This window comes from Pleurodeles waltl, chromosome 1_1, assembly GCF_031143425.1.
Source record: "Pleurodeles waltl isolate 20211129_DDA chromosome 1_1, aPleWal1.hap1.20221129, whole genome shotgun sequence".
Taxonomy (NCBI): domain Eukaryota; kingdom Metazoa; phylum Chordata; class Amphibia; order Caudata; family Salamandridae; genus Pleurodeles; species Pleurodeles waltl.
Window position 1 is genome coordinate 704,274,321 of NC_090436.1, and position 25,712 is coordinate 704,300,032.

General features: G+C 40.9%; 1 protein-coding gene across 2 annotated transcripts in view; it reads left to right on the forward strand.

Annotated features, from left to right (window-relative positions):
* The window catches only part of GRAMD2B (GRAM domain containing 2B), a 424,374-nt gene that overhangs the window by 365,976 nt on the left and 32,686 nt on the right, over positions 1-25,712 (forward strand). For both annotated transcript variants that reach the window (XM_069227207.1, XM_069227215.1), the window contains exons 10-12: positions 5,084-5,176; positions 5,326-5,416; positions 16,529-16,624. In XM_069227207.1, the coding sequence (XP_069083308.1) occupies positions 5,084-5,176; positions 5,326-5,416; positions 16,529-16,624 (280 nt within the window). The remainder of the gene's footprint in view (positions 1-5,083; positions 5,177-5,325; positions 5,417-16,528; positions 16,625-25,712) is intronic.

Below are 25,712 nucleotides of genomic sequence, written 5' to 3' on the forward strand. Positions count from 1 at the left end.
GAATGTAATAGCTTCATGTAGTCATGGCAGCCAACCGATTTAGTGCTAAAGGAAAATGTTTAGCCAAACAGGATAAGCACCCTCTTCAATGATCTTTATGTATCCTAGTGGCATTTCTAAATCAAAACTCGAAGCATCTTAACGAGAAGCCTGGCAACAAATCTGGACAGTGGGTACTAAAACGAAATACGTTCTTGTTGGAAATACGTTCTTGTGGCCAAGCAATGCCTGTATGTGGTATTTATAGACCTGCGATCGGCTTTTGACCTGGTCCCAAGAGCCAAGCTGTGGGAAGTGCTGGGTAGATTGGGAGTCCCAGAGGATCTTTTACTCCTGTTAAAACGACTACATGAGAACACCTATGCCCAAGTGAGGTGGGGTGAACAAGGCGAACTGACAGAGTGGATCCCAATTAGACGAGGAGTTCGCCAAGGTTGTGTGCTAGCCCCCCTACTGTTTACCGTATTTATTAATGAAGTAGTAAAGGCTGTGTCCATAGGCCAGAATGATGCCCCTTCCCTGAATACACAAAAAATTCCCATCTTGCTTTTCGCCGATGACTCACTTCTTATCTCTAAGACACCAATGGGGTTGCAAACCCTTGTTGACCGGTTTAGCCAATTTTGTAGTGATCATGGGTTGGAGGTTAATATTAACAAAACTAAACTGATGGTGTTATCTAAGGGACCTAGGAAAAAATGTTCCATCCATATTGAGGGAGTACTGTTGAAGGAAGTAAGCTCTATAGATTACCTGGGAGTTAGGTTAACTAACAAACTATTATGGGAAGAGCAGATTACAAAAAGTGCAGGGCTCCTACAACACAGAGCCTCATCTATATTGCGTTTTTATCAAAGCACCTCTACAAAAGTAGTTTCCCCAGCAATAAAAATTTATACAGCTAAGGCTCAAAGTGCAGCCCTGTACGGAGCGGAGGTATGGGGTTACGCTAACTGTAACAAGATCAGTGTGGGGGAAAACAATTTTGCAAGGGCCTTAATTGCATGTCCACGTACCACACCCTTGCTCCCATTATTTCTAGATCTGGGGTTAAGCCGAGTAGCAGATCTAGCTACTCTAAGACCTCTCCTCTATTGGATTAGGTTGTGGATAACCCCCGAACTAGATATATACAAGACCGCACTACTCGATCTATTGAAATGCCAAAACGCTAATACTCTTCCCTGGATTCGCCATGTGGCCCATTGGCTCCGGCTATTGGGTCTGGGCGATTACTGGGAAAATCCCCATAAATTAGAGAGACGGCACAAAAACGTTTTAAAGTTAACCTATTGGTCTTATGTTAAGGATAACTACATAACTCACAAATCCCATGGTCGCTTAACTAATTCCTTCATTGATATTAAATGGTCCCCAAAGTTTGAATCCTATTTGGATGTGATACCGGATTCGCAGGGCAAGAGCTTATATGCAAGGTTTCGCTTTGGCTCTTTGCCCTTGTTGTCACTGATTCATAGGTGGGGGCCGACTAATCTTCCCGATATATGCCCTGCCTGTGGCAGTACTTTCGAAACCATTGAGCATTTCATGTTCTTCTGCCCAGCCTATGCGATTCCACGTTTAAAATGGATTCGCAATATTTGCAGGGACATGGGATTCAAGAACTGCTCTTTGGCTCTACGGGTTCTAAAAAGCCATAATTCAACCGATGTAATTCTCTCAGTAAGCAAGTATCTAGCAACAGCTTGGCGCATACGATGCCATCTCCAAAAAGTAATTCAAAGTCCCATCCCTTTATAGATAAGTTTTAGAGCCACATGTGCAATTCAAGTTATTGTCCTAATGTTTTTACACCAAGTTAAAGATGTGTACTTATTTATTCCTTAAGAATTATTTATTATCTTGTTTTATGTGCTTTTATGGTCATGGATCGAACAAAGTTGATGATGATGATGATGATGATGAATTATTGACCATGTGGTTTAGACAGGGCTTTGGAACAGATTTTTCTTAGATAATACGTGGGTAATCATTTTGTGGTTCTGCTACTGTATCACTAGTGTTAGCCGCAAAGAGCTATTTTTATGCACTTGTCTGGCATTAGTGCCATTTTAACATGAATCTGATAACCATTTTTAAGTTACTATATAAGCTTTTATTACATTGTGCTTGTGTTTTTAATGACTTGACAGTGCCTAAATTTGCCTATACGATTGTGCCGGTTGCAGGCGCCCTTACTAAAGTATGCCACCTAAACTACCAAGAAACTGTACTATTATGTAACATCAACTCAGCACTCTAAAGCTTAAATCATGGGCTTGATAGCTTGCACTTATCTTGGTGATGGTACCACCTGGGAAACTTGAATCTGAAACCACCTCATATTGTTTTAAGAGCCTTAAATATTTGTATTATTTTTAACACTATGAAGCAGATGTTTAGAAACCTTGGCATCTAAATGTTAAGTTATGTATCGGGAACATGGTGGACTATAGTAGGCCATGGCCTATAGAAGCTATTTTTATTCTAAACTCTATTTTATGCCAGTGTGAATGTATAATGGAACAAATGCACCTTCTTTGTATAATTTAATGTGTAACTTTTATGACCCATGGTCGAATAAAGTATATATACATACAGGTTTATTTACCTTCAAACTATGTAGATGTCTAATTAAGAATAGTAAATATTTACCTACATACATATTGTAAACTTCATGATATTCTGGCAGCTGATCTAGGCTACGATATTTTGGTAGCTTGATATTTTAGTGCTCCATATTCTGATTTACTGTCCAAGGCATTTAGTTGACAGGATCACAAAACACAATAAAATAGTATACTCCAAAGAAAAGGTCATTTTTATCCATCTCTTCCTCTGTAGAATTGATGGATCTCGGGATATTGTTTATGAACAATAAGGCTTCTGGCTCAAACTGTATAGTTGCTATTCTATAAAAAGTTTTTTTAAATAAATAACCAGCTGGCCCTTTCACCACAGAATGTAATAGCTTCATGTAGTCATGGCAGCCAACCGATTTAGTGCTAAAGGAAAATGTTTAGCCAAACAGGATAAGCACCCTCTTCAATGATCTTTATGTATCCTAGTGGCATTTCTAAATCAAAACTCGAAGCATCTTAACGAGAAGCCTGGCAACAAATCTGGACAGTGGGTACTAAAACGAATTAACTCTAACTAAGGCAGATTAATTAAGAACAAGCAAACTTTAAAAAATATTACAGGTCATTAATGCAATTGATGTCCCCAAGAGAGTGACATAACTGTTTCTCTTTCGGTTACTAGATGCCAACAAGACAATATACCAGTTTAAATTGGTTGTTCTGAACCCCGTTTTTGCAAGATATAGATTACACATTTATAGATTGTTCCAGCAAGTTATGTACCTTCAAACAGTTATCTAAAGACCATTTCGATTGAATGTATGAGGTAGAAAAGTATGGTCACTTTTTGTTTCGCATTTGCCGTAGCAGTTCAAAAATACATGTAAAATGTTGACAAGACAAGTTTATTAAAGTCTTAATGTTACCTGTCCGAGAGCTTAACATCTTGTTTGCCACTGATAGTCGCACTATGATAAGGAGCCCCAATGACCCTTACCCCCCCCCCACAACTGAGCTACAACTTAGTCAATTTTCACTCAAATTTGTTTCATAAGCCTTCAGACTTCTAAAATAAAATAAACAAAGGTGAGTTTATTGTAATACAGTAAATATTCCCATTTAAATGGCAAAGTAATGACATATTTGAAATTAAATTTTCTAATATATAACAGATGATAAAATGAGCAGTATTCAAACTTACTCCAGGAACTCTATGCATATATGAAGTAGTACAAATATAAAATATCTTGGGCAATGTATGCTCTTCAACATGTACACATTTTAATTATGAGGAAGAGGAATAATGCAATGCGAAAAATAAATATAATATACAGACACAATCCCAAAATATCCGAACTGAGAGGGGGATTCCCTTTTCTGGCTACAGAAAAACACAACTCCACACCCAACGGTTGTTGAATTGAGCGCTGGAAAGTTAGATAACCATTACCTTGCTTTAGAGAGAGTCCCAGTGCACAACCTTGGAAACGTGTGGCTCATCAGTGGCCCCTAGGTAGGGGATGAAATTTGGTAGCTGCAGTAAGGAAGTTACTTTCTTTCCTGGTCACGCTTTTCCGGTTTTAAATTATTTGATCAGGGACTTTTAAGGGCTAGTCTGTTCAGACCTGGCTCTTTGGAACAGCGCTGTTTATTCTAATATCCTTTTATTAAAACGGTGCTGCTGTTAACATTCCTTGAGTGAAGGGGTTAAATCCTGTGAATGTGGCTAAAGGCCATTACTGATTCATTCATTCAACTGCAAGAAACAATAACGTGATCATATACTGACACTTATAAGAAAAGTTTTGTGTTCCGTTTAATATTTCTTCCTATTTCTGGTTATCTTCCCTCCTGATTTCTTAACTTCGAAATATATGTGTAGTTTTCAACTTTTCAGCTACGTAAGTGGGGTCTTGTAAATGTGTAGTGCAACATTTGCATAGAGTTCCAAAGCATACTTAATTAACTGTACGGCGATTACGGTTTTTGGCATCTTTTGCACTTCTTTATATGAAAAATGCTGAATATGGGCGAATGATGTAGAATCGCCTGTAAAGGGATGAATGGGGTAGGAGGCAAACGGAGAACAATTGTTTTAATCAAAGTATATTTCACATTGTAACTAAAGCCATACATTAAGTTCGTGTGCTGAGCACATCACCTTTTAGACTGCCCAAAAAATATTTATAAAGCAAACTGTTATTTATTCACTCGAATGCGTGATCTCATATGTTGATTATGCCTTTAAATATTTTTGCCCATTTTTTTTAAATGATAATTTACTAATGAGGTATGTGGAGTGGATAACATAGCATGCATATGTTTTTAGTAGTATATTAAGAGGATGAGTTTGTTTAGGTTATCCCTTGTATTTGCTATGCATGTATAATTCTGTCATCACAACACTCCACTAAGCAAGCATGTGAATTAGCTGAAGTAAAAGCCCATTTGAACCGTAACCCCAGCATATATACAACTTTAAGCGTCTCATTTTTTTTCAGAATTTCCTTTGGACGCTCAGCCCATTCTGAAAGTTACAAAGACCGAGAAGACACCTGCTCTTGAAGGAAAAGCCAAGCATGCCCCGAGTTATGGTAAATTAATTCAGTCTGCCTTGCTCCGCTTTAGTTTTCAAGTGAAATAGCTGTGATGTAAGTGCTTGAATAGCATTTATATGGCACAGTAGTGCTTTCAGAGTCTGGGACCCCTTTTGTGACTAAATTGCAGTCCCTTTTCTACGCAGCTGGTGGTTCAAGACTTCAGCGACTGTTACATCACACAAGATCCCAGCAGCTGTTGTCCCTTAACGGGCTGCTTATTTGCTATGCAATTCTGTGAGTATCCACTTTCTCATATTCCAAATACCATTTTATTTTGCATGTAAAACATGTACTTTTGTTTCTTTCCTGCGGGACTTCAGAAATAGTCTAACAGCACAGCTGGGATGAAATAAAAGGCAAAATTGTGTCATGTAGCCCTCCCCCCCCCACCGGTGGAAATTGTAGTTGGACATTCTCCTATCTTTTTGTTTTGGGAAAAATGTTTACCCCATATTCTTTAGTTTCACTTTCATTGTTCAATACGAGACTTTCTGTGCAGGTTTCAGGGTGTTTAGAGGCCTCTTGTCCACTGCTTTAACCACACATGGCATTTCATCTTTTATAAAGTCATGGTCCTAATTTTACATGTCAGCTTTACAGTATGCCACTTTTGAGGTATTAGTTCGTAATGGCCTCTTTTAAGTAAGATGTTTTGTCAGACGCCCCGATCCTGGCTTTAAAGGTTGCATTGTTAAATGTTTCGGTCTTATCTGTGTATGTACAAGTACTGTGTGAAAATATCAGTTTGTAAGACCATAGCCTAAATCTCGTTTGAGGGAGTATTCTAATTCACATATGTTTGTGTGGGTACTTTTTAATCACGGGACTGGTCTAATGCCAGTGGTATTTCTCAAATATCTAAAAAAGCGCAAAAGAGGGCACTGGCCTTTATTAGTTGTCAGACTGTCATCAGTAATTTGACCACTTAATAGTCCCATTGCCTCACTTTGTATTTATTGGTGATGTTATCTATAATTAGAGAATATGCATATAATTGGCAAGTAGCCATTAGGAAAAAAGAGTGATGGCAGAGTTCGCACATTTTTCGTTCTAGCGTTAGCCAAGACCTTTAGAGTTTTTAAAAAATATGTATAATATACTTTTTTAAAGGGGTTTTCAGCCAGCTTTCGTCGTCCATTGGTCCCTTGGTGAGTTTATATTTTCTTCCACCTACTACAGCTTACAAGCATGGTGGAGGGGGTCAGCCCACTTCAACCACTGCGTAACTTCACTTTAAGTGACTGCGTTTTGCTCCTTCATAAGGTTGACATCCACACACGAGGTAGTACTCTTTAGTGCTAGTGTATTTATCTGCACTTTATTGCTCTGGTGTTGGCTTTGTGTTTTGAGTCTACAGAAAGACACTTTCTGCCAGCTCTACCATGTGGAGCACAGGGTACATTTCAGCTTGATCATTTTCTATCTACTGCTATTGGTGCTGTAAATTCCTTTTGGAGTGGCATTTGTGTTTTGTTTCTCTTTTCTTACTGCTTCTGTATCTCAACATACCAAATTCCATTTCAAACTGTTTTCATGACATCTTTTTTTTTTTTTTACTGTGTGCGCAATGAAGTGCATTTCTAACTGCACTCCCGTATGTTGTTGTAGTATGTATTTTAATTGAGGGCTACAATTATATTTGTACAGCTGGTAAGTCCATATGTCTTATTTGTATGGCTTTCTAGTTTGCTTTTAATGCTCTTGTATATCCTGCTTATATAGACTTCAAGCTATTATGTTACTAATTTGAGCTCTGCCACTTGTTCCAGTTTCTTATACTAACTGTATTTGCAAACCTATCTGCCCATCTACCCATGAAACCCTATCTATCTGTCTGTTTGTCCATCTAGTTTTGTAAACCTATCAGTCTTTGCCGTTCTGTCTGGGCACGCCTCTCTGTCAATCTGTACAAGCCTCTCTATCCGTCTGTGCAAACCTCTCTTGTGTCACTGTGCAAGCCTCTGTCAGCAGTGTCTCTTTGGGCCTGTCTGTCCAGGCCGCTCTGTCCGTCTGTGTAATTCATGTCAGTCTACGCCTCTCTCTGTGCAATCTTTCTTGCAAGCGCCTGTCTGTAAGAAAGTTTTACAAAAATATCACAAAAAAGCATTAGCAAAGGTGAGAGGCTGGCAGCCAACGGCAAACTGTTGGTTGTTTTTTTTAGCCATGGTGTTAGCCGAGCTCAATTGTTTAACATAGTTACTTAAAAGGGTTTTTGGACAGTCTTCATCTATTTGTCTTTTGTGTCATTCACATTTTTTTCCAGCCACTGCATCATGGGGCAGTGGGTTAGCACACTTCAGCCACTGGCTGATTTCTCTTTTCAGTTACAGCATGCTGCCCTTTCACAAGGAAGCAAAAAAGTTATGAATGGAATGCTTGAATTAATCTCAGCAACTAGTAATTACTCAACGCATCCCAGTCAATCATTATTCTGCACAACGTGCCACCTCAGTTTGGACACATCCATGTGCAGATCAGTCTCATCCCTGTTCCAGTGGCAACAATCCAGCCCGAACTGGTAGGCCATGTCCTCTCTGAACCGGAACACAAGCAACACTGGAGTAGTTTTGCCCTGATTAGGCTTCATCAGCCAGGAATAGCTCTCTCAAGGACCACATCTACACACAAAGTAGTACCGTCCGGTGTCGGGACTACTATGGAAATGCAACTTTTTATTTTAAACCAAAAATATTTTTGGCTTTAGCTGATGATTTTGTTTAGATTGATGGCCTTGCTGCTTCCCTAGCAATAAGGATTTTGCACAAACTTTGCCTAAGCTATGACAGAACAAAAGAAGAATCACCAAAGACAAAATGCTGGCAGGCAGCAGCAGACTTATTGGCTTTGCCAAATGCTTGTTCTGTTTTATGGTTTCATGACTGCCCATTATGTATACTCTGCTCCACAGCAAACGCTTCTAGTCTGGTGTATTGAATAGATCAGCTAAGCTTCTGTTAAGGTGTAGTTTCAGAATTTGCTATTGGTCAATCCGTTCTTAAAATTCCCAGTTTCTCCAAACCTTTTACTGATTATCTAGTCTGAGTTTCACTTGTGGTGTGAAGGAGGAGGGGGGAAGAGGGGGTCGAGATCAATATTTAATTTGTTAAAAAAATATATATTTAAAAAAAATTAGTGCGTCGTCAGGAGGTCACTACTGCTTGCACCACCGATTGCCCCAGCGAACACTGCCGGTGACAGTACTTATACAACTACTAACCTTCACACTGCTACAAGTGTGACAATTTAGACTTTTCAAGGCCCCCAAAGCTATAAGATTGACTTGAGTGGCAGGTATTAATTGTTTTTAATATATATTGAATTAATAAACAGCTGTTGTTCTCGTCTTTAAATTACACAAACAGCACCACCATGTGGCAGCTGTCATAAGTGCCAGTGCTTGCAATTAAGTGCCAGTGCCAAGCACAGGAAGCCACTGGCTCAAATTAAGCACAGGAGTATGGAGGAATGGGCAGTTAGAAGAATTGGGATTCACAACTTAATGGAATATTCTGTGTATACAAATGACATATCTGACATGCCCCATTGTTCAGCCCAGATAACCTAGGGCTCTGCAGCAATACACACCTTGGTCCCCAGTGTGGTAATTGGGTTTGGGCATTTCCTCAGCCCTCTAAATCATGGGAATATCTACAACTCACCAGAGAGACTTGAGTGTAAAATTTACAGAACTGTTACAGGCTGTTTAAAAACTGCCCAACAAGCAGAAAACAGTATCAGTATGGTAATCTAACTCTACATTACATAATTAGTTCACTTGTTTATTATTGATAAGTGGATGCAACCAAATCCTTGGACATAATAACGGCTAAACGATTATAAATATTCATATAGAACAGTTGTTCCCAACCTGTGGTCCTGGCGGTCCGCAAAGCCTCCTCAGGGGGTCCGTGACTGCTTAGAAAATGAAATAATAACAGATTAGGGCCCTAGCTTTCAGTAACAACTCAGTGGGGGTCCCTGGGTTCCAATAATAGAGTGGGGGTCCCGGGGTATCAGTAATGATAAAGTGGGGGTCCAAAGAAGTCAAAAGGCTGGGAACCACTGATATAGAATGTAATCCTCACTATGCAAGTCTTTTTGTAGTCTAATTAGTTTAATCTAACTCAAGCTCGTGTTTACTAGCAGTTCTCTTAAAGTCTATAACATGAAAACATGATCTTATTACCTAATTACTTCAGCCTTACTCTAAAAAAATGTGCATAGTATTTTCAGCGCCACACGGCTTTGTTAATTTATTTTTATTTATTTTTAAAGAAGGCACAGCTGCATCTAAAATACCATCATAAAAGGTCACCAGTGGTATCCCATTCTCTCTATACACCCAGCAGTGCCCAATCCTCTTGTTTAATAACCTCATGTCCAGCATCATACGAAGATCTACTATTGCCCAGTGGTAACCTGCCAGGAATTTGAGCGATGGAGGAGGGCAGAAAATGGAGCAGAAAGTAGTCTGGATTAGGGTCCTTCAAAATCTAGCACATTATTGTCAAAGGATAGCCTCTGATTTTGCTGAAAAGACTTCACTCTGGAGAGCTAGAATTAGTGGACTGTTTTAATGATGTGTCTCGTGTGAAGCAAAGCAAAGCTTGTGACCATTCCCCCACCTGAGGACCCCATTCAGAGGCTGAGGCAAAAGAACAGCATGGAAGTAAGTGGGGAGGGTGGCATATCTCTGGTCCTTTAACCTGTTCTGTGCCGAGGAAGTAACCATTACGTCCTCGGCACACAGCCCAGAGGGAGCGCTCTCGCTCCCTCTGTGTGCTTTCCCCCACCCCCCCAAAGGCAGGCGCGCTGTTTGTCACAGAGCCTCCCCCATCGCGCTGGAAGCTCAGCTCAGCTTCCAGCGCGATCGAAAGAGAAATGCTTTGCATTTCTCTTTCGATCACGTGGGGGAGGCCCGGAGAGGCTTCAAAGGGAAGGAAATGTATTTCCTTCCCTTTGAAGTCTCTCCAAGCGTTTCAAAAGCCGGATTGCTTGCAATCCGGCTTTTGAAACGCCCACTAGACACCAGGGATTTTTTTTTTTTTTTTTTTTTTTTTTTTTTTTAAATTGTCATGAGGGAGCGACCCCTTGGGCAAGGGTCGCTCCCAGGGGGGGGGCATTTTTTGGGAAGGCCTTTTCTGCACCCCCTGGGGGCAGAAAGTGGGGCCCCCAGAGGTGCACCAGGGATATATATTTTTTTCTTTTTTTTTTGTATGTTTTTGTTTTACAGATGGGGAGCGACCCCTTGGACAAGGGTCGTTCCCCTGGAGGGGAAAATTGTATTTAGGCCATTTCTGCCCCCTTTGGGGGCAGATCGGCCGATTTTTGCTATGCCAATCTGCCCCCAAGGGGGGCAGAAACCACTAGGCACCGGGGATTTTTTTTTTTGGCGCCAATGTCGCGCAGGGAGAGCAACCCCGTAGGCAAGGGTCACTCCCGGGGGGGTTGAGGGGCAAATTTATTTTAGTCCATTTCTGCCCCCCCCCCCGGGGGCAGATCGGCCTATTGGTATTAGGCCGATCTGCCCCCAGGGGGGGCAGAAACCTCTAGGCTCCAGGGCAATTTTATTTTTTTTGAGATGGGGAGCGACCCATTAGGCAAGGGTCACTCCCCTGGGGGGCAAATTGTATTTAGACCATTTCTGCCCCCCTTGGGGGCAGATTGGCTGATTTGAGGTCAATCTGCCCCCAAGGGGGCAGAAACCACTAGGCACCCGGGTTTTTTTTTTTGCCGCCAATGGCACGCAGGGGGAGCAACCCCGTAGGCAAGGGTCGCTCCCGGGGGGAGGTTAAAGTTATTATAGGCCATTTCTGCAGGGGGGGCAGAAACCTCTAAGCGCCAGGGCAAATGTTTTTTTTTTTTGTGTTTAGAGATGGGGAGCGACCCATTAGGCAAGGGTTGCTCCCCTGGGGGGGGCAAATTGTATTTAGACCATTTCTGCCCCCCTTGGGGGCAGATTGGCCGATCTTAGGTCAATCTGCCCCCAAGGGGGCAGAAACCACTAGGCACCGGGGATTATTATTTTTTTGGCGCCAATGTCACGCAGGGGGAGCGACCCCGTAGGCAAGGGTCACTCCCGGGGGGCGGTTGGGGGGGTGGGGGACAAATTTATTTTAGGCCATTTCTTTCCCCCCCCCCCCCCACACCTCCCCCCACCCCCCCTGGGCCGGCTGAGCTAGAGGCCAAAATCCACAGGTAGGCACTGTTTTCTATGAAACAATTTGATGTGTCCGCGTTGTGTTTTGGGCCATTTCCTGTCGCGGGCGCTAGGCCTACCCACAAAAGTGAGGTATCATTTTTATCGGGAGACTTGGGGGAACGCTGGGTGGAAGGAAATTAGTGGCTCCTCTCAGATTCCAGAACTTTCTGTCACCGAAAAGTGAGGAAAGTTTTTTATTTTTTATTTTTTTTTATCCAAATTTTGAGGTTTGCAACGGATTCTGGGTAACAGAACCTGGTCAGAGCCCCACAAGTCACCCCATCTTGGATTCCCCTAGGTCTCTAGTTTTCAAAAATGCACAGGTTTGGTAGGTTTCCCTAGGTGCCGGCTGAGCTAGAGGCCAAAATCTACAGGTAGGCACTTTGCAAAAAACACCTCTGTTTTCTTTCAAAAAATTGGATGTGTCCACGTTGCGTTTTGGGGTGTTACATGTCGGGGCGCTAGGCCTACCCACACGAGTGAGGTATCATTTTTATCGGGAGACTTGGGGGAACATAGATTAGCAAAACAAGTGTTATTGCCCCTTGTCTTTCTCTACATTTTTTCCTTCCAAATATAAGAGAATGTGCAAAAAAGACATCTATTTGAGAAATGTCCTGTAATTCACATGCTAGTATGGTCATCCCGGAATTCAGAGATGTGCAAATAACCACTGCTCCTCAACACCTTATCTTGTGCCCTTTTTGGAAATACAAAGGTTTTCTTGATAGCTATTTTTCACTCTTTATATTTCAGCAAATGAATTGCTGTATTCCCGGTATAGAATGAAAATGCACTGCAGGGTGCAGCTCATTTATTGGCTCTGGGTACCTAGGGTTCTTGATGAACCTACAAGCCCTATATATCCCCGCAACCAGAGGAGACCAGCAGACGTAACGGTATATTGCTTTCGAAAATCTGACATTGCAGGAAAAAATTACAGAGTAAAACGTGGAGAAAAATTGCTGTTTTTTTCACCTCAATTTCAATATTTTTCTTTTTCAGTTGTTATTTTCTGTAGGAAACCCTTGTAGGATCTACACAAATGACCCCTTGCTGAATTCAGAATTTTGTCTACTTATCAGAAATGTTTAGGTTTCTGGGATCCAGCATTGGTTTCACGCCCATTTTTGTCACTGACTGGAAGGAGGCTGAAAGCACAAAAAATTGTAAAAATGGGGTATGTCCCAGTAAAATGCCAAATTTGTGTTGAAAAATTGGGTTTTCTGATTCAAGTCTGCCTGTTCCTGAAAGCTGGGAAGCTGGTGATCTTAGCACCGCAAACCCTTTGTTGATGCCATTTTCAGGGGAAAAAACCACAAGCCTTCTTCTGCAGCCACTTTTTCCCATTTTTTTAAAAAAAAACGAAATTTTCACTGTATTTTGGCTAATTTCTTGGCCTCCTTCAAGGGAACCCACAAAGTCTGGGTACCTCTAGAATCCCAAGGATGTTGGAAAAAAAGGACGCAAATTTGGCTTGGCTAGCTTATGTGGACAAAAAGTTATGAGGGCCTAAGCGCGAACTGCCCCAAATAGCCAAAAAAAAGACTCGGCACAGGAGGGGGAAAAAGGCCTGGCAGCGAAGGGGTTAAACGGGCCGGTTCCAGCACTTCTCATAAACAAGTGGGTATTGTGGTGCAGGGTACCTGCACTTCTATGTTTCGATTTCAAGTCCTGCATATCCCCCCTGGAATCTGAGAGTGACATGGCCTGAGGGACCGTGAATGTGCAAGTCCCTGTGAAAGGTCATGTGTGTTGTATAAAATTTGGCATGGTCTGAATAAAGATAACTTTATAAACGAGCAAGACCCCAGGTAATTGCAAAAATGCAATTTCTTTCAAATATCGAATGTACAGTAACCAGCAGGCACTGTAAAGAATTTGTTATCAAATGCCACCCCAAGGCACATTGGGTAAACTTAAGGCGACCTGTTCCTTACGGTCTAATAGAAGGAACATCTGTGATGGAGAGCCACAGCCCTAAAGTAGGTTTCATTGAAAGTTTAATCTTTTCCATGCTGGAACAAGTTAAAGAGCTGGCCTCCAGAGTAAACCTCATTGAAGGATTGACTTGAATTTCTTGGAAATACTGAAGTGCAGCTAGGTTGGATCCAACCTGCAGAATTTAACAATGAAGCACTGACTTGAATCTCTAGGACACACTTCTGGGCAGCTACGTGGATCCAACCTGCAGAAACTAAAACGTGCAGATGACCTTCACCGAGTTTCACAGCTGTGCAGTTCTGCTAGGTTGTGCAAATACAACTGTTATGCAGGTCCCGGAAAATATGGTTCCTAGATTTTTGCTAAATCGGAATCCTGGTTCACCATTGACATGTTTAGAGCTAACTGGAATTAAACTAGTTTCACAAATAGAAAAATTCAGGCCAATTATATATCCAACAAGGTTACAAGCAAATCTTTTGCGTAGACCCTTTTTATCATCCCTGGAACGTTTGTTAATTCTGATAAATTTGACAAACTTGCTATGAGCTAGAAAGCAGTAAAGATAACAAGAAAAACCATCTCATCAATAAAGGATCTATTCTTTTATTGTATGTATGTAACACACACATATTGTGTAGTTGAAGACAGCAAACTGCAACTTTAATTCAAAATCATAACCTTTGCACACTTCAAGCCAGTTGTGGATGCTAGATGTCCAGTTGTTATAATATGTTGCCTCTTAATGCGTATGTCTAGCTAAAAGGACTGAACCAACAAGGGCATCATCTACGTTGCCTGATCTCTTTTGCCTCACAAGAATGGGGCAAATTCCCTACTCGGGAAGATGTAGCAGTGAGTGAGAGAGCCTTATTTAACTTCACCATTTGTGATTTGCCATACATTAGGATGCCTTATATGGGATGCGTGGAATTTGACAAAGCAGTTTAAATGTAGAACACAAGATGATTTTCAGATCCCAAAATGTGAAATAGTCAATTTTAAGGCCTGTAAATCCACCGTTTTAACAAGACCATGTCAGCACAACACACAGTATGTACCAACATACAGAAAGCGGATTTGGTTCCGCCCTCTTTAGCTTTTGACTCGGTGGGGCAAGTCCTGTTCAATAATTGGCTTACTAGGTTGTCCATCACATTTCAGGACCATTCACATAGCATTTTGTGGATGTATACGTTTTTGTATACGTTTTTGGTGTACATTGTGAATTGGTGATGAAGTCAGAAAGTAATCCCCTCCTACATCTAGTGCAGTGGAGATAAAGGGAAAAAAATAAGCCCAAATTCCCACTGAACCTTTGGGTACCTGTTGCTTATGCTTTAAAAGCACTGGAAACCAGAGCGTGGAAGACTGCATCATGGAATCTCTGTGAATAACTCTGAGGCCAAACAGACGTTCATTTGTGGTTGGCAAGACGTTGCGTCAGACTTGCCAGTTCCAAAGTGGCGTCTTGATTGTGGCTTGATATTACATCATCTCTGCTCCAGAAGGTACCTCTCACACCAAGCAGCCCAGAGCTAGAGCTCCTTTGCCCCCTGCTTCAAGTGTGTGCCTACGTGCTGGCTCCTCTGACTATGCAGTTCTTTTGGGCGCTGCTCGGCGGAAGGGTGCAGTGCCTTACTCTGTGACATCCCTGAGCGTTCCTTACTTCTCCCCTTGAGCCTACTGCTCTGGGCTGCTGCCATCCCCTCTTACATTCTCCAGAGTGAGGCACTGATTGCCCATTCTATTTCATGTTACAGAACAAACATCAAAAACGCATGTCTGACCTCTTACAAATGTATCTGGAAATGAAGTTTAAATGACATATAGGTGTTCAATCAACTGTTTGTTTTTCTATCAGTTTTAACACCATCAACTATTAGGAGTTGGGTGCTAAGTAGTCTCTTTCTGCATGTTTAGTGCCCCCTCATACACTATGACTGCTAAACACTCAAATAATGGGTATAAAACTCACGGATGACAGTCCCATTGTTTTCACAAATACGAATTTGGGTGTCTATAGCTTGCTGCAGCTCTGCATTCCTGGTGCTATCAGGATGTCAAGAAATGTAACACATCTGTTGTCAATGGGACGTTAGAGCGGATCAGTAGAAACATACATTTCGTTTTTTTACTCTGGAACCCAGGACTCCCGGACACTACGAAAACGAGTTAATCCACGAATATAATCATTGTCCAAGAAGTCTCCTTCGACTCCCCTTACAGCCACACAAGGCTTTTGGGGGGTGCTCTTAAGCTTGCTGGGCTTGAGGGATTTTGCAATATAAATTTAATTACATACTCCTGCTAAACCAGAGCTTTACACCACGAAAGGAATAATTCTGATATATAGATAAGCTGTTTATTCTCATACACACCCATGTAATTACATTACAACCTCAGTAGTAGCCAACTCATTTTGAAATTATTAGTTGCATTTGTGAATTCTTCTTATCAAAGATACAGGTCATCCTAGGAAACCGAAATCGGATATTTTAGTTTTCTGCACACATAAATGACTGGGGTCTCTGCAGGGCTATCTACCTCCTTATTCATAAACAAGTAAATTCATTTATTTATATTAATGAATGGTATTTCGGAATCTTCATTTCACTGAAAAGTGATTATCCTTTTCCCAGGTTTTTAATGTAGTTCCTGCTTGAAATCGGCAACTGCATGCATAGCAGCGTTAGTACGTACAAATGTTTTTTTGTCTCCCTTTTAGGGTTTATGTCGTGTAAAGTATGCTACACTTTTGTGCATTCTTTAGAAACCACTGTAGCCACTTTAAAGAAGTAGCACTGCCGGTCGATGTTTAGTGTGAGATCAAAGAGGTGGATGCCTCCAACTTTGAGGCTGAACACCGGATAAAAATGGTTTGAAGTTTAAGACAACTTCACACACATTTTGATCTTGTTTAAGTAATGTGTGAATAATACCCCATCTTTAGCTACCCGTTTGGGAACAGACTGAGAACTGGCATGAGCAAAGAAACTCCTTTTCTAGGACAATACTGCAATGCTGACTGTTAATGTTTACGAATGTTGCATGACTGCACACTGTTTACGGTTGAGCTAAGTACATCCGCTAGTAGGATATGGTTTTATTGTTTTTCTAGTCGTTCTGTATTACAATGTCATTTCTCTTCTATCAGCTCTCAGTTTGTCTTGCTTATGGTTTTCCCTTTTCTTCATCAGCGTCTGCATTCTAATGTTTTCGACTATCTACATGAGATCTAAGATCATTATCCTGGAAGAACGCCTCTCAACAATGGGCCCTTTTTTTGCGAATGAGTAAGCATATTTTTACCTAGTTAGTGATCTGCATATTGTGTGCGTGAATGTTGCTTCAAATTGGCGCAAGAACTCGTCATGTGGTGATAGGTAGTCCGGTGAATGACAAGATTCTGACATTTCGACGCCTCGTCAGGGGTAGTAAGCGCTATATAAATATTATTACAATTAAACTGACTAGTCCATATACTTAAATACGCAAGCAAAATATCACCATCTTAATCAACAGTTATCTTTTGCTTACTAAATTTTTTACCTCACTCTGTTCTGTTACTGATTACCCATCTTGTTTTCCTAACTTATCTAGCTTCTAGAATTAATGCTACAAATGATGAGGTTATTAATATATACAGCGTACCCAGTTTATAAATTTGAAAGGTTGTGGAATGGAAATGACATTATATAAATGTGTATGTCTTATAGTAGATGCTACGAAAATATAAAAGGTGTAAAATGAAACGCTACAGGTTTATACATATGTATAACAATCTAGTGCCGGACTGTACAGTGGATTTTTAAAATAAGGTTGGGAAAACTTCAGAAAGTTGTGTGGAGAAAAAAAAATAGTTTTGTGTACAGGCATATTGTAGATTGTTGTTTCGGTTCCCCCAAGGCTCTGGGTCATGTGCACTGTGTGCATTTACCTCTGTGTTCGTATGTTTGGGATAATCAACCCTCACTCGGCCTTTCTAAGTAAAAATGGTGCCCAATGTCAAATGAGGCTGTTGTCTGGCTTCCTTCGTTAAAACAGAATGCTCCAAGAGGGAATGAATGCTGACCTATTTATTCTTTGTAATTGTCAAATATTGACAATCTGCGGGAGAGTCCTTGTGGATCTGTGTGAGACAGTTTTTAGAAGGGGTAGATTCTCCTTTACATTTTACTGTCTCCCTGGAACCCACTGACCCTCAGACAACAACAAATAATTTGGGAAAGGTCTAATGAAGTCCCCCTATTTCTTGAGGACTGACTTTGGTATGTCCTTCATATAGGAATCTCCCAACTTAGTTCACCATCCCAGAGAAATTGCTGCAGTTTGGCTCACCCTGGAGGGGATCCTGACGGAGGAATGCGATACATGCTTTCCGGGAGACTTGGATTCTTGCCTCTGCTCCTTCCTAAGCCTTCCTTTTTCTGGCTGAACTTTGGCAGCAAGGATGTTTTTTCCGGGAGAGCCTTTTCATCCCGTCTAGGACAGACTCCCTATCCCGCGCTTGCACACCACCGTCCGTTCCCTGGAGCCAGTGCAGCTGCTGGAATATGGAGAATTTCAGTCTGCACCAGATTCAGGTTGTTGCAGTTAGCTTCCTGAAGAGCTAAGACCAACTTCAAAACCCTCCATTTCTTAAACTCCTCACAAGCGTGGGAAGCAGTAGGTAAGAAGGCAAATATAGACACTTTTCCTTTTCTCCCCCTGGCGATGGCAAAGTCATGCACAAGGAAAAAAAGCACTGTATATCACTTTTATATAGGTGGGTGTATTATGTGGTTCATTTAGGTTTGGCGGATGAGGAGCATTGACCAAAAAGTGGTGGATAGCTCTACTAAACTCAAAATTCCTCATGTAGAGAAGAGAAACTGCTTGGTTTCTCATGTTGGAGCTTCGATGGCTCCTTCGTTGAAAACCTCGAACTTGCACCACAGGGGACACTGGCAGCAGTGCATCAGAAACCACGCCCCGTTTAGGGCAGCCCTTCTGGCACAGTTTTCATGTTCACAAATCTTGAAAAGTCCCTAATCACAGGCATTATACTCCTGCATGTGACAAACAGCACGTCTTTAAGCCTGTGTTCAGAGACCTATGGCTTCCTGTTTTATCACGTTTGTTGATAATGTAATTCTTGAAAAGAGTATTTGGCTCATTTCCACCAAAATGTGCCCTTCCGCTGTTTTTTGGTTCTTCTGTTCGTGATGCACACGGTTAATAACACATTTTATTGTGCATTTTCTAAAGACTGGCCACCCTGCAGTTTGCCTTTCTGAAACATCTAGGTGAATAGGGAGACTTGCATTATCCTTTTCCAGTGGCAAAAAGAGCTCCAGGCCGGTACGACTTAATGCTACTTGTTTTTATTTTATTTTATTATTTGGTAGTAAATGGCCTTTATTAAAATTCCAAGTTTTAACATTACTCTAGATTTTCAACTTATATTTTCTGTGTTACACTTCCAGAGTGTGGCAATCGGTCTAAGCCCCTGATAGATTAATTCCTGTACCCTTCCTGGGCCCTGCCATTTTTTTTATGCAAATTCTTTATTTTGTAAACCATTAGATTGTCCGTTGTTAATATGGTGGCAAATGCTTTACAGTAATCCTCTTGTTTAGTATGAATAAATGAAAAATATTTATTTAATTATTGAAATAATAATAAAAGAGCTATACAACAGAGAGAAACAATATAGGTAATGTTATAATGACATGCAAAAATACGTCAACAAAAAAGGCTAAAAGTTCATAACATTAATTTCAGGTTAGTGTAAAATGTCCACAAAATGGCCCGTTGGACATGCGTAGCTGCTAAAGAAAATATAATACTATATCATGCATAAATATTACCAGGGGACATGAAAAGATAAAAAGTTCATAACACTCGCCATACCCATTTAGCTAAAACATATAATACTTTAAAATTTAAATTAACTATTTTATGCTAATTCTGGGCACTTTTTGAAAAAGCCCCAGCAGTAAAAGAAACAGCTCGCTCAAATATTATTTGAAGATAAAGAAAGGCTGGTCAGTGTTTGCGGAAGCCCCCGGTTTTAAGAATTGGTAAGAAGTACCTGCCCTGAGTAGGGGTCGTAAACTTGTACAATGAAACAAAGTGCTCCAATGGCTGAAGAGAGCAACCATCACAAGGGCTGGACAGGACTGAATTTGAATCGAATTGGCCAGATCGAAAACAAAGATGAGATCTGATTGAGCTACACCCGATACTTTGTGAGAAGACATTTTCTCATTGATTTCTTGCAAGCAAGAGATAAGGTTCGGCCTCATCATTAGTTTTTATAATCTCTCAAAGTAGGTTTTCCCAAGGACAGTGCCTCTCTTATTTCAGAGGCATACTTTAAAAACAGCTCTTTAATTTTCAGGCAGTCACCTTTGTTTCCAGATATGGGGAATAATACAGACCTGGTCTACCCAATGATACTGCAGTTCTCCTAATATAATCCAGCCATGGGATTTTGGGGCCCTGCTCACAATTAAAACAGTCTCCAGTTGCATCTTTAATAAAGGTGGTATGCTGACTACTCCAAACAGCTACCACAAAAAGAGTGGGGCAAGTTTAACAAAATCTTCAGCATAGCCTAGGTTCAGTTCTTCATAGATGGAAAAACAAAAACCATAACTAGCGGAACCTAGGCCTAGCAATCTCCTACAGAAGTGATTCTCCTCACATTGTATCTTCGATCAGTCACGATATCCCTACATGGCGGCACCATAGGTCAGAAAAGGGAAGCACTTAGGGCCAGATGTATCAAAGGTTTTTATCCATTCTGTGCCTATGGGAAAAAGTGTTCGTACATATGGCCCTTAATTCTGTACACTTCCAACAAGGGTAATATAGGTTTACTGCCGACACTCGTGGCAAATCTGAATAATGCACCACAAGCCTTTTTAAAGCGCGGGCATCTGTTTCCAAGAGTGGGTAGCCCGCAATTCTGTGAACTGAAAATTACACCCAGATAGGGGAACCCTTCTGATAACATTATCCTTATTGGATATTGGTCTAATTTTGAAAGACTTCCTCCCATGTGCCATGTAATGCATCATGGGTATATTTGTATCCAGATCTCTCTCATCCATGAACTTTGCAAACTAGTTAATAAATCCCCTAAGCTCAATTGGATTATGGGAAAGTAGCACTGCATCATCAGCATGTAGAAGAGACTGGACAAATGCAGATTTCACTTTAAGCATGTCTTTCCCATTAGCTGGCAAAAACAAAGACAACCTGGATGGGTTTGTGGTCGCTATAACAGACTTTAAGGACCCACCCCCACTGAACGAACAAATTGTTCTATGTGCCTATATATAAAAGCATAATCAATGGTTGATTCTTGGCCCCAGACAACAAAGTTAGGACGTTAATTATGAGGGTCCCCCACCATAAACTCAAAGGGGTCAGCTGCTATGGAGTTCGAGCCCAGTTTGGTGTTGAAGTCCACTCCTAAAATCACATTAACCTGATTAAGAATGGTGATGGCCCTGGACTTCAGGATCGACAATACCTGAAATAAAGTCCGTTTGACACCCTGGATCATAAACCGAATTAGAAAAATTAACAAGAAAAAAATTAAACTTACTAGGTGAAACAACCCACAGGATCTGAATCCCATTGTTTTTGGGAGGGACTGGGATGATCTTAAAAAGCTTAGAGATAGGAATCATGATGGCTAGACCACCTCAGGCTCTATTCCCCTGACGCAATAGCTTGGTTAGTAAAGCTCTCAAAACCATCCCAGGCAATAGCCTAACAGGCCCAAGTTTGTCAAAGCGAGTGATGAAGTAAAGCCACTTGAGATCCAACAGTTTGGCGTTGATACCAGCAATATTCCATCATACAAGCCTTAAAGTAGGGTCCTGTTTAGGCACCACAATTCTGAAGGGGGTGCTGACCGTAGGTATCTCGACAGCACCAGAACTAATTGATAGCTTTGTTTGGTGTCAATCATTATTGTCTAGAGCTGACTAAAGGAGAACTCTAGTAGAGATACGGACAGATGGTCTTTCGACTTTCCAGACGAGAGGAGGGAGTCTGTGATGCCTCGCCTGCAGCCTTAGTTGTAAATGCCTGTAAAAGAAACCTAGTGGAAGAATTTTGTTGCCTTAATCCTGAGAGTGCTGCTTATTAGCATTAGGAGTCTGGCATCAGGCCAGGTTTGGATGTTTACAATTAATCCCAATACAATCCCTCCCACCCCCCAAATGCCTTATAGTAGGGCCCACCCACCCAACCCTCCTCACAAACAGGATGTCATTATATTCATTAATGTTAAATTTTGAGTTGTCGTCAACAAATGGCACACCTTGTTCTATTGAGGGTGGACTCTATAGTGAGGGTCAATTATGGGACCCCGTCATGATGGCATCATAAGGGCAGCATTTAGGGGGTAGCTAGAGGCAAGGCAGGCTATTATCAAGTTGAACAAGCACATCTATTCCCTGGCCAGAGGATCCCACTAGATTTCCCCCTTCTAATCAGGGGAGCTGTAGTATTCCCTGCATGTGCGTAGGACAGCTGGGTATCCATAACGGCATCAGTTTGGAATTGGCATGGGGCTGATAGTGTAGTGAATCCTCATTTGTTTTAATGGGATACAGGAGTTAGCTTAGCCTTTGGCTTGCAGACTCGTGCCCCCGTCACCTAGTGACTTTAACCTACTTAGCTTGCTCTGTTTTAGCGCATTTATTTAATTAAATCTTTTAAGATGGCTGCCTTGTTTTTAGTTAGGCCCATGTTTTAGTTTGCGTTATCAGTGCCACTGCGCTAAGGCGTCAATATTAAGCTACAAAGATATACAAACTGTATGTGTGCACATTAGGTACTTTCCCTCTTCACGCTTTCGAGGGAATTGTTAATATAAATTACCGTTCCAAGCATGTCTTATCTATTGTTTGAGAACAGACCTACATCCGGGGTCCAAGCAGATCAGTATAAATACTCCTCACTTAAACAGATAGTCAGAGGGATTCCGACCTGATGCCATGCGCCTTACACAAGCCCCCAAAGTTCCAGGTTGGGCTGAATCTGTGGAGGAATAACCATTAGTATTAACATGTAACTTAGTAAATTCCGAAACTGTGGTTTCTTGATTATGCCGTCTGTCCACCAATGGGGTAATACAGTGTGCTACAATTGTTTTAAATTTATCCAAAATAAAGTCACAAGATTTAAAACTTCAGTGGCAGGAGTTTGACACAGAACAACCTATTGTCTACCAGTCACATCATTTAGCAAATATACTGTAATCTGCATGTGGGTCAGTAGATCTTCCAATGAGTTTCCCCGCCATGTTATAATATTAGAACTGTGTGCCTACAGTTGCACATTTGTCAGATTTACTAAACAAATAATTTTTAATCCAGTAAGTCATTCCATAAAAGTGACGTTTATCTTGTACTTTTGCGACTCCTCAATCATCTCCTCTCTTTAGCATCAACTTTTGAAATTATTTTCCATCCTACAAAAAACTATCTCTCCTGTGTTGGTTACTCTTGACCTATTCTGCACTGCTTTGCTTGCTCTCATTTATATAGGGTAGCTTCCCACCTTGAAAGTGCATGCAAAATTACTCCTGTAAATAGCATTACGAGAATGGTACAACCTCCCATTTCCCCATTTTTACTGGGGTATTAAGATAACAGAATTCATGAAAGGAGAAGCATTTTCTGTGGTTGGAATAAAAAGTAAAGCAACTGCATAGTTTGAAATTATTTACTTGAGTACTTTTTCACCTGATTAAAACCTTAAAGATAACAAATATTCCTGCTCAACCTATCTGCATTAAGTAGAACTAATCCAACAATGTATTCACTGACCCATAAACATTCCCTCAAACACTTTAAACGTTTTCTTTTATGTTTTATCAATTTTTTTTCTGATTTACAAAAACATATCTTTCATTATTTAATCTTCCATATTTTCTTCATAATTATCTTAAAAAGAACCAACAATGAACACAACACAATTAAGTCAATGCTATACATTAATGTTAAAAATAACCACCCCACTTATTGTGGACCACACTGATACACACTCAAAATACACACTTCTCTTTGGACCTCCAAAAGGAAGTTTCTTCAATGGCCCAACAAGGAAACCACTTCTCATTTACTTGGCCATTATTGCATCCTGATCTGAAATATTCAAATGTTATTGGTTATCACATGTTTTAGTGGATTTCAAGTTCTCTAAACCACCTTTTAAACAGTATATTTCCTTCCTTCATTCAGAAAAAAGGAGTGGATTCTAATGAAATAAACACATATGTATAATGGCCAGGACGAAATTAATCACTGAGCCATAATGTCATAAATGTATAATTGTCAATTAACTCCCTAAACAGCTCAACTGATATCTTTTCTCTGCCATCCACTCTGATGATAAAATTTACAATGTCTCTTTATCCACCATTCAAATCCAACAGACCTTAAATCTCTTAATTCCTCACATACATTTGGTGCAATTCTTCCTCTTGTTTCTCCCAGTAAATATTTTAAAGTATTGATTCTTAACCTTTTGACTTCTGAGGACCCCTTCTTAATCATTACTGGAGACCGGTTACCCCCACTGAGTTATTATTGGAAGCCAGGGAACCTGGCCTATGCATTTTTGATTATTTGAACTGCTAACCGATAGACAAACACAGAAAGAAGCATTCATCAAACAAATCCACAAATGATGAAATGTATTTAATTCACAATCACATATAACAAAAATCAAAACTATAATTTTAATAGGAGGGTTAGAGTGCTTCTAAATCCAATTGAGACAGCTCATCGTTCATACTCTATTCTGTATGATGCACTTGCACTGCTCTCCCAAATCAATCTGAGGGTGCCCACTTAATTTTTACCCTCCAATTTCAAATTTCTTTACTTTTACAGAACATTTTATGGTTTGCAATTGTATATTTTTCATATTTGTATAACATGTGGCTATCCAACGGGCCTCCAGTGGTGAAGACAACACATTTGCCAGATAGCTCAAATGTTCTTGAAATTAGGTGATAAATGAATAAAATAGATTCGTTTTTAGGTGTTTTCTAAAGCTGAATTTAGACTTGTTCATTGTAAGGACAGCAGGGAGGTTGATCCAAGGTTTGGGAGCTAGGTAGGCAAAGGAGCGACCCCCGCTCCTTGCTTTCTTTATCCTAGGGATTGTCAGCAACCTTGGATTCCTGGACTGCAAAGATCTCCTGAGAATGTAAGGGTTAAGTTATCGGTGTTTGAGCTGTGGGCCTTTCCCATGCATTGCCTGATGGGCAAAGTACAGTGCCTTGAAGTGAAGTTTCTTCTGCAGTGGCGTCCTGTGCAAGGCTGCCAAAGCCAGAGTGGCAGACTGGTGCTTACGGATTTTTAGAAGAGTCTGGGCTTCCACGTTCTGGACAAGTTGTTGTATTTTTATGAAAGGCTTGAGAAATCCCAGATAAAGGTAATTGCCATAATCTAAGCAGGAATTAAGCAGTCCCTGCACAACCACTTTCCTCAAAGGAGAGCATAGCGGTTTTCTTAAGGTTCTTAAAATCCCGAAGCAGTTCCCATCAAATTTTCTGGCTTGAGTTTTCATGGAGAGTTTGTCAATGCAGAAGCCCAGGCTTTTCACTGCTACAGCAGGTGGGGGATGTTCCAAAAGGTAGTCCAACCACGAACGTTCCATCCATCGTGAAGGATTGTTTTTGAAACTAATACTGCAGTCTTTTCGCTGTTCAGTTTTTGGTTATTTGCGGACATCCAGTCTGTTACCTGTTTTAGACAGGAGTTCAGTTGGTTGGAGGTTTTCCTTATTTCTGGAGTAAGATATGACAATCTGGATGTCAACTATGTAGTATACTAGTGTGAGGCTGTGTGCTAGCACTGTCTCAGTGAAGGGGAGCACAAAAAATAAATAAATAATGTTGGGCAAAAAGAAAAGCCACATGGGACCCCCTCGTTTTACGGGATGACTGGCATAAAAAAGGGCTTCTTTGCAGTACTCGAAGCTCCAATTTTCCAGGAAGGCTACTAGCCATTGTAGTGCAGCCCCGGAGATTCTGGCCTCTTTGAGCCTCTGAATAAGGATAGGATGGAAGACAGTAGCAGAGGGCTCGCTCAGGACTAGCATTATTATAGCTGCTAAACTGCCTTGACCTATGTTCTTCTGTGGCTGCTAGCAGGGCAGTTTATGTATCGCTGCCCGGTCTGAAGCCTGTTTGGGTGGGATGGAGAATGGCTGTGTATCCAGATAGGAAGGGTGTTTTTACATATTTGTCCAAAGCTGTGCTCTCTAACTGGAGTAAGGTCTATAATTTTTGGCAAGTAATAGGCCTTTAACTTCTTTATATACACTTTATTAATCAGTTAATATTATTTAATTGTCTAAGTAATC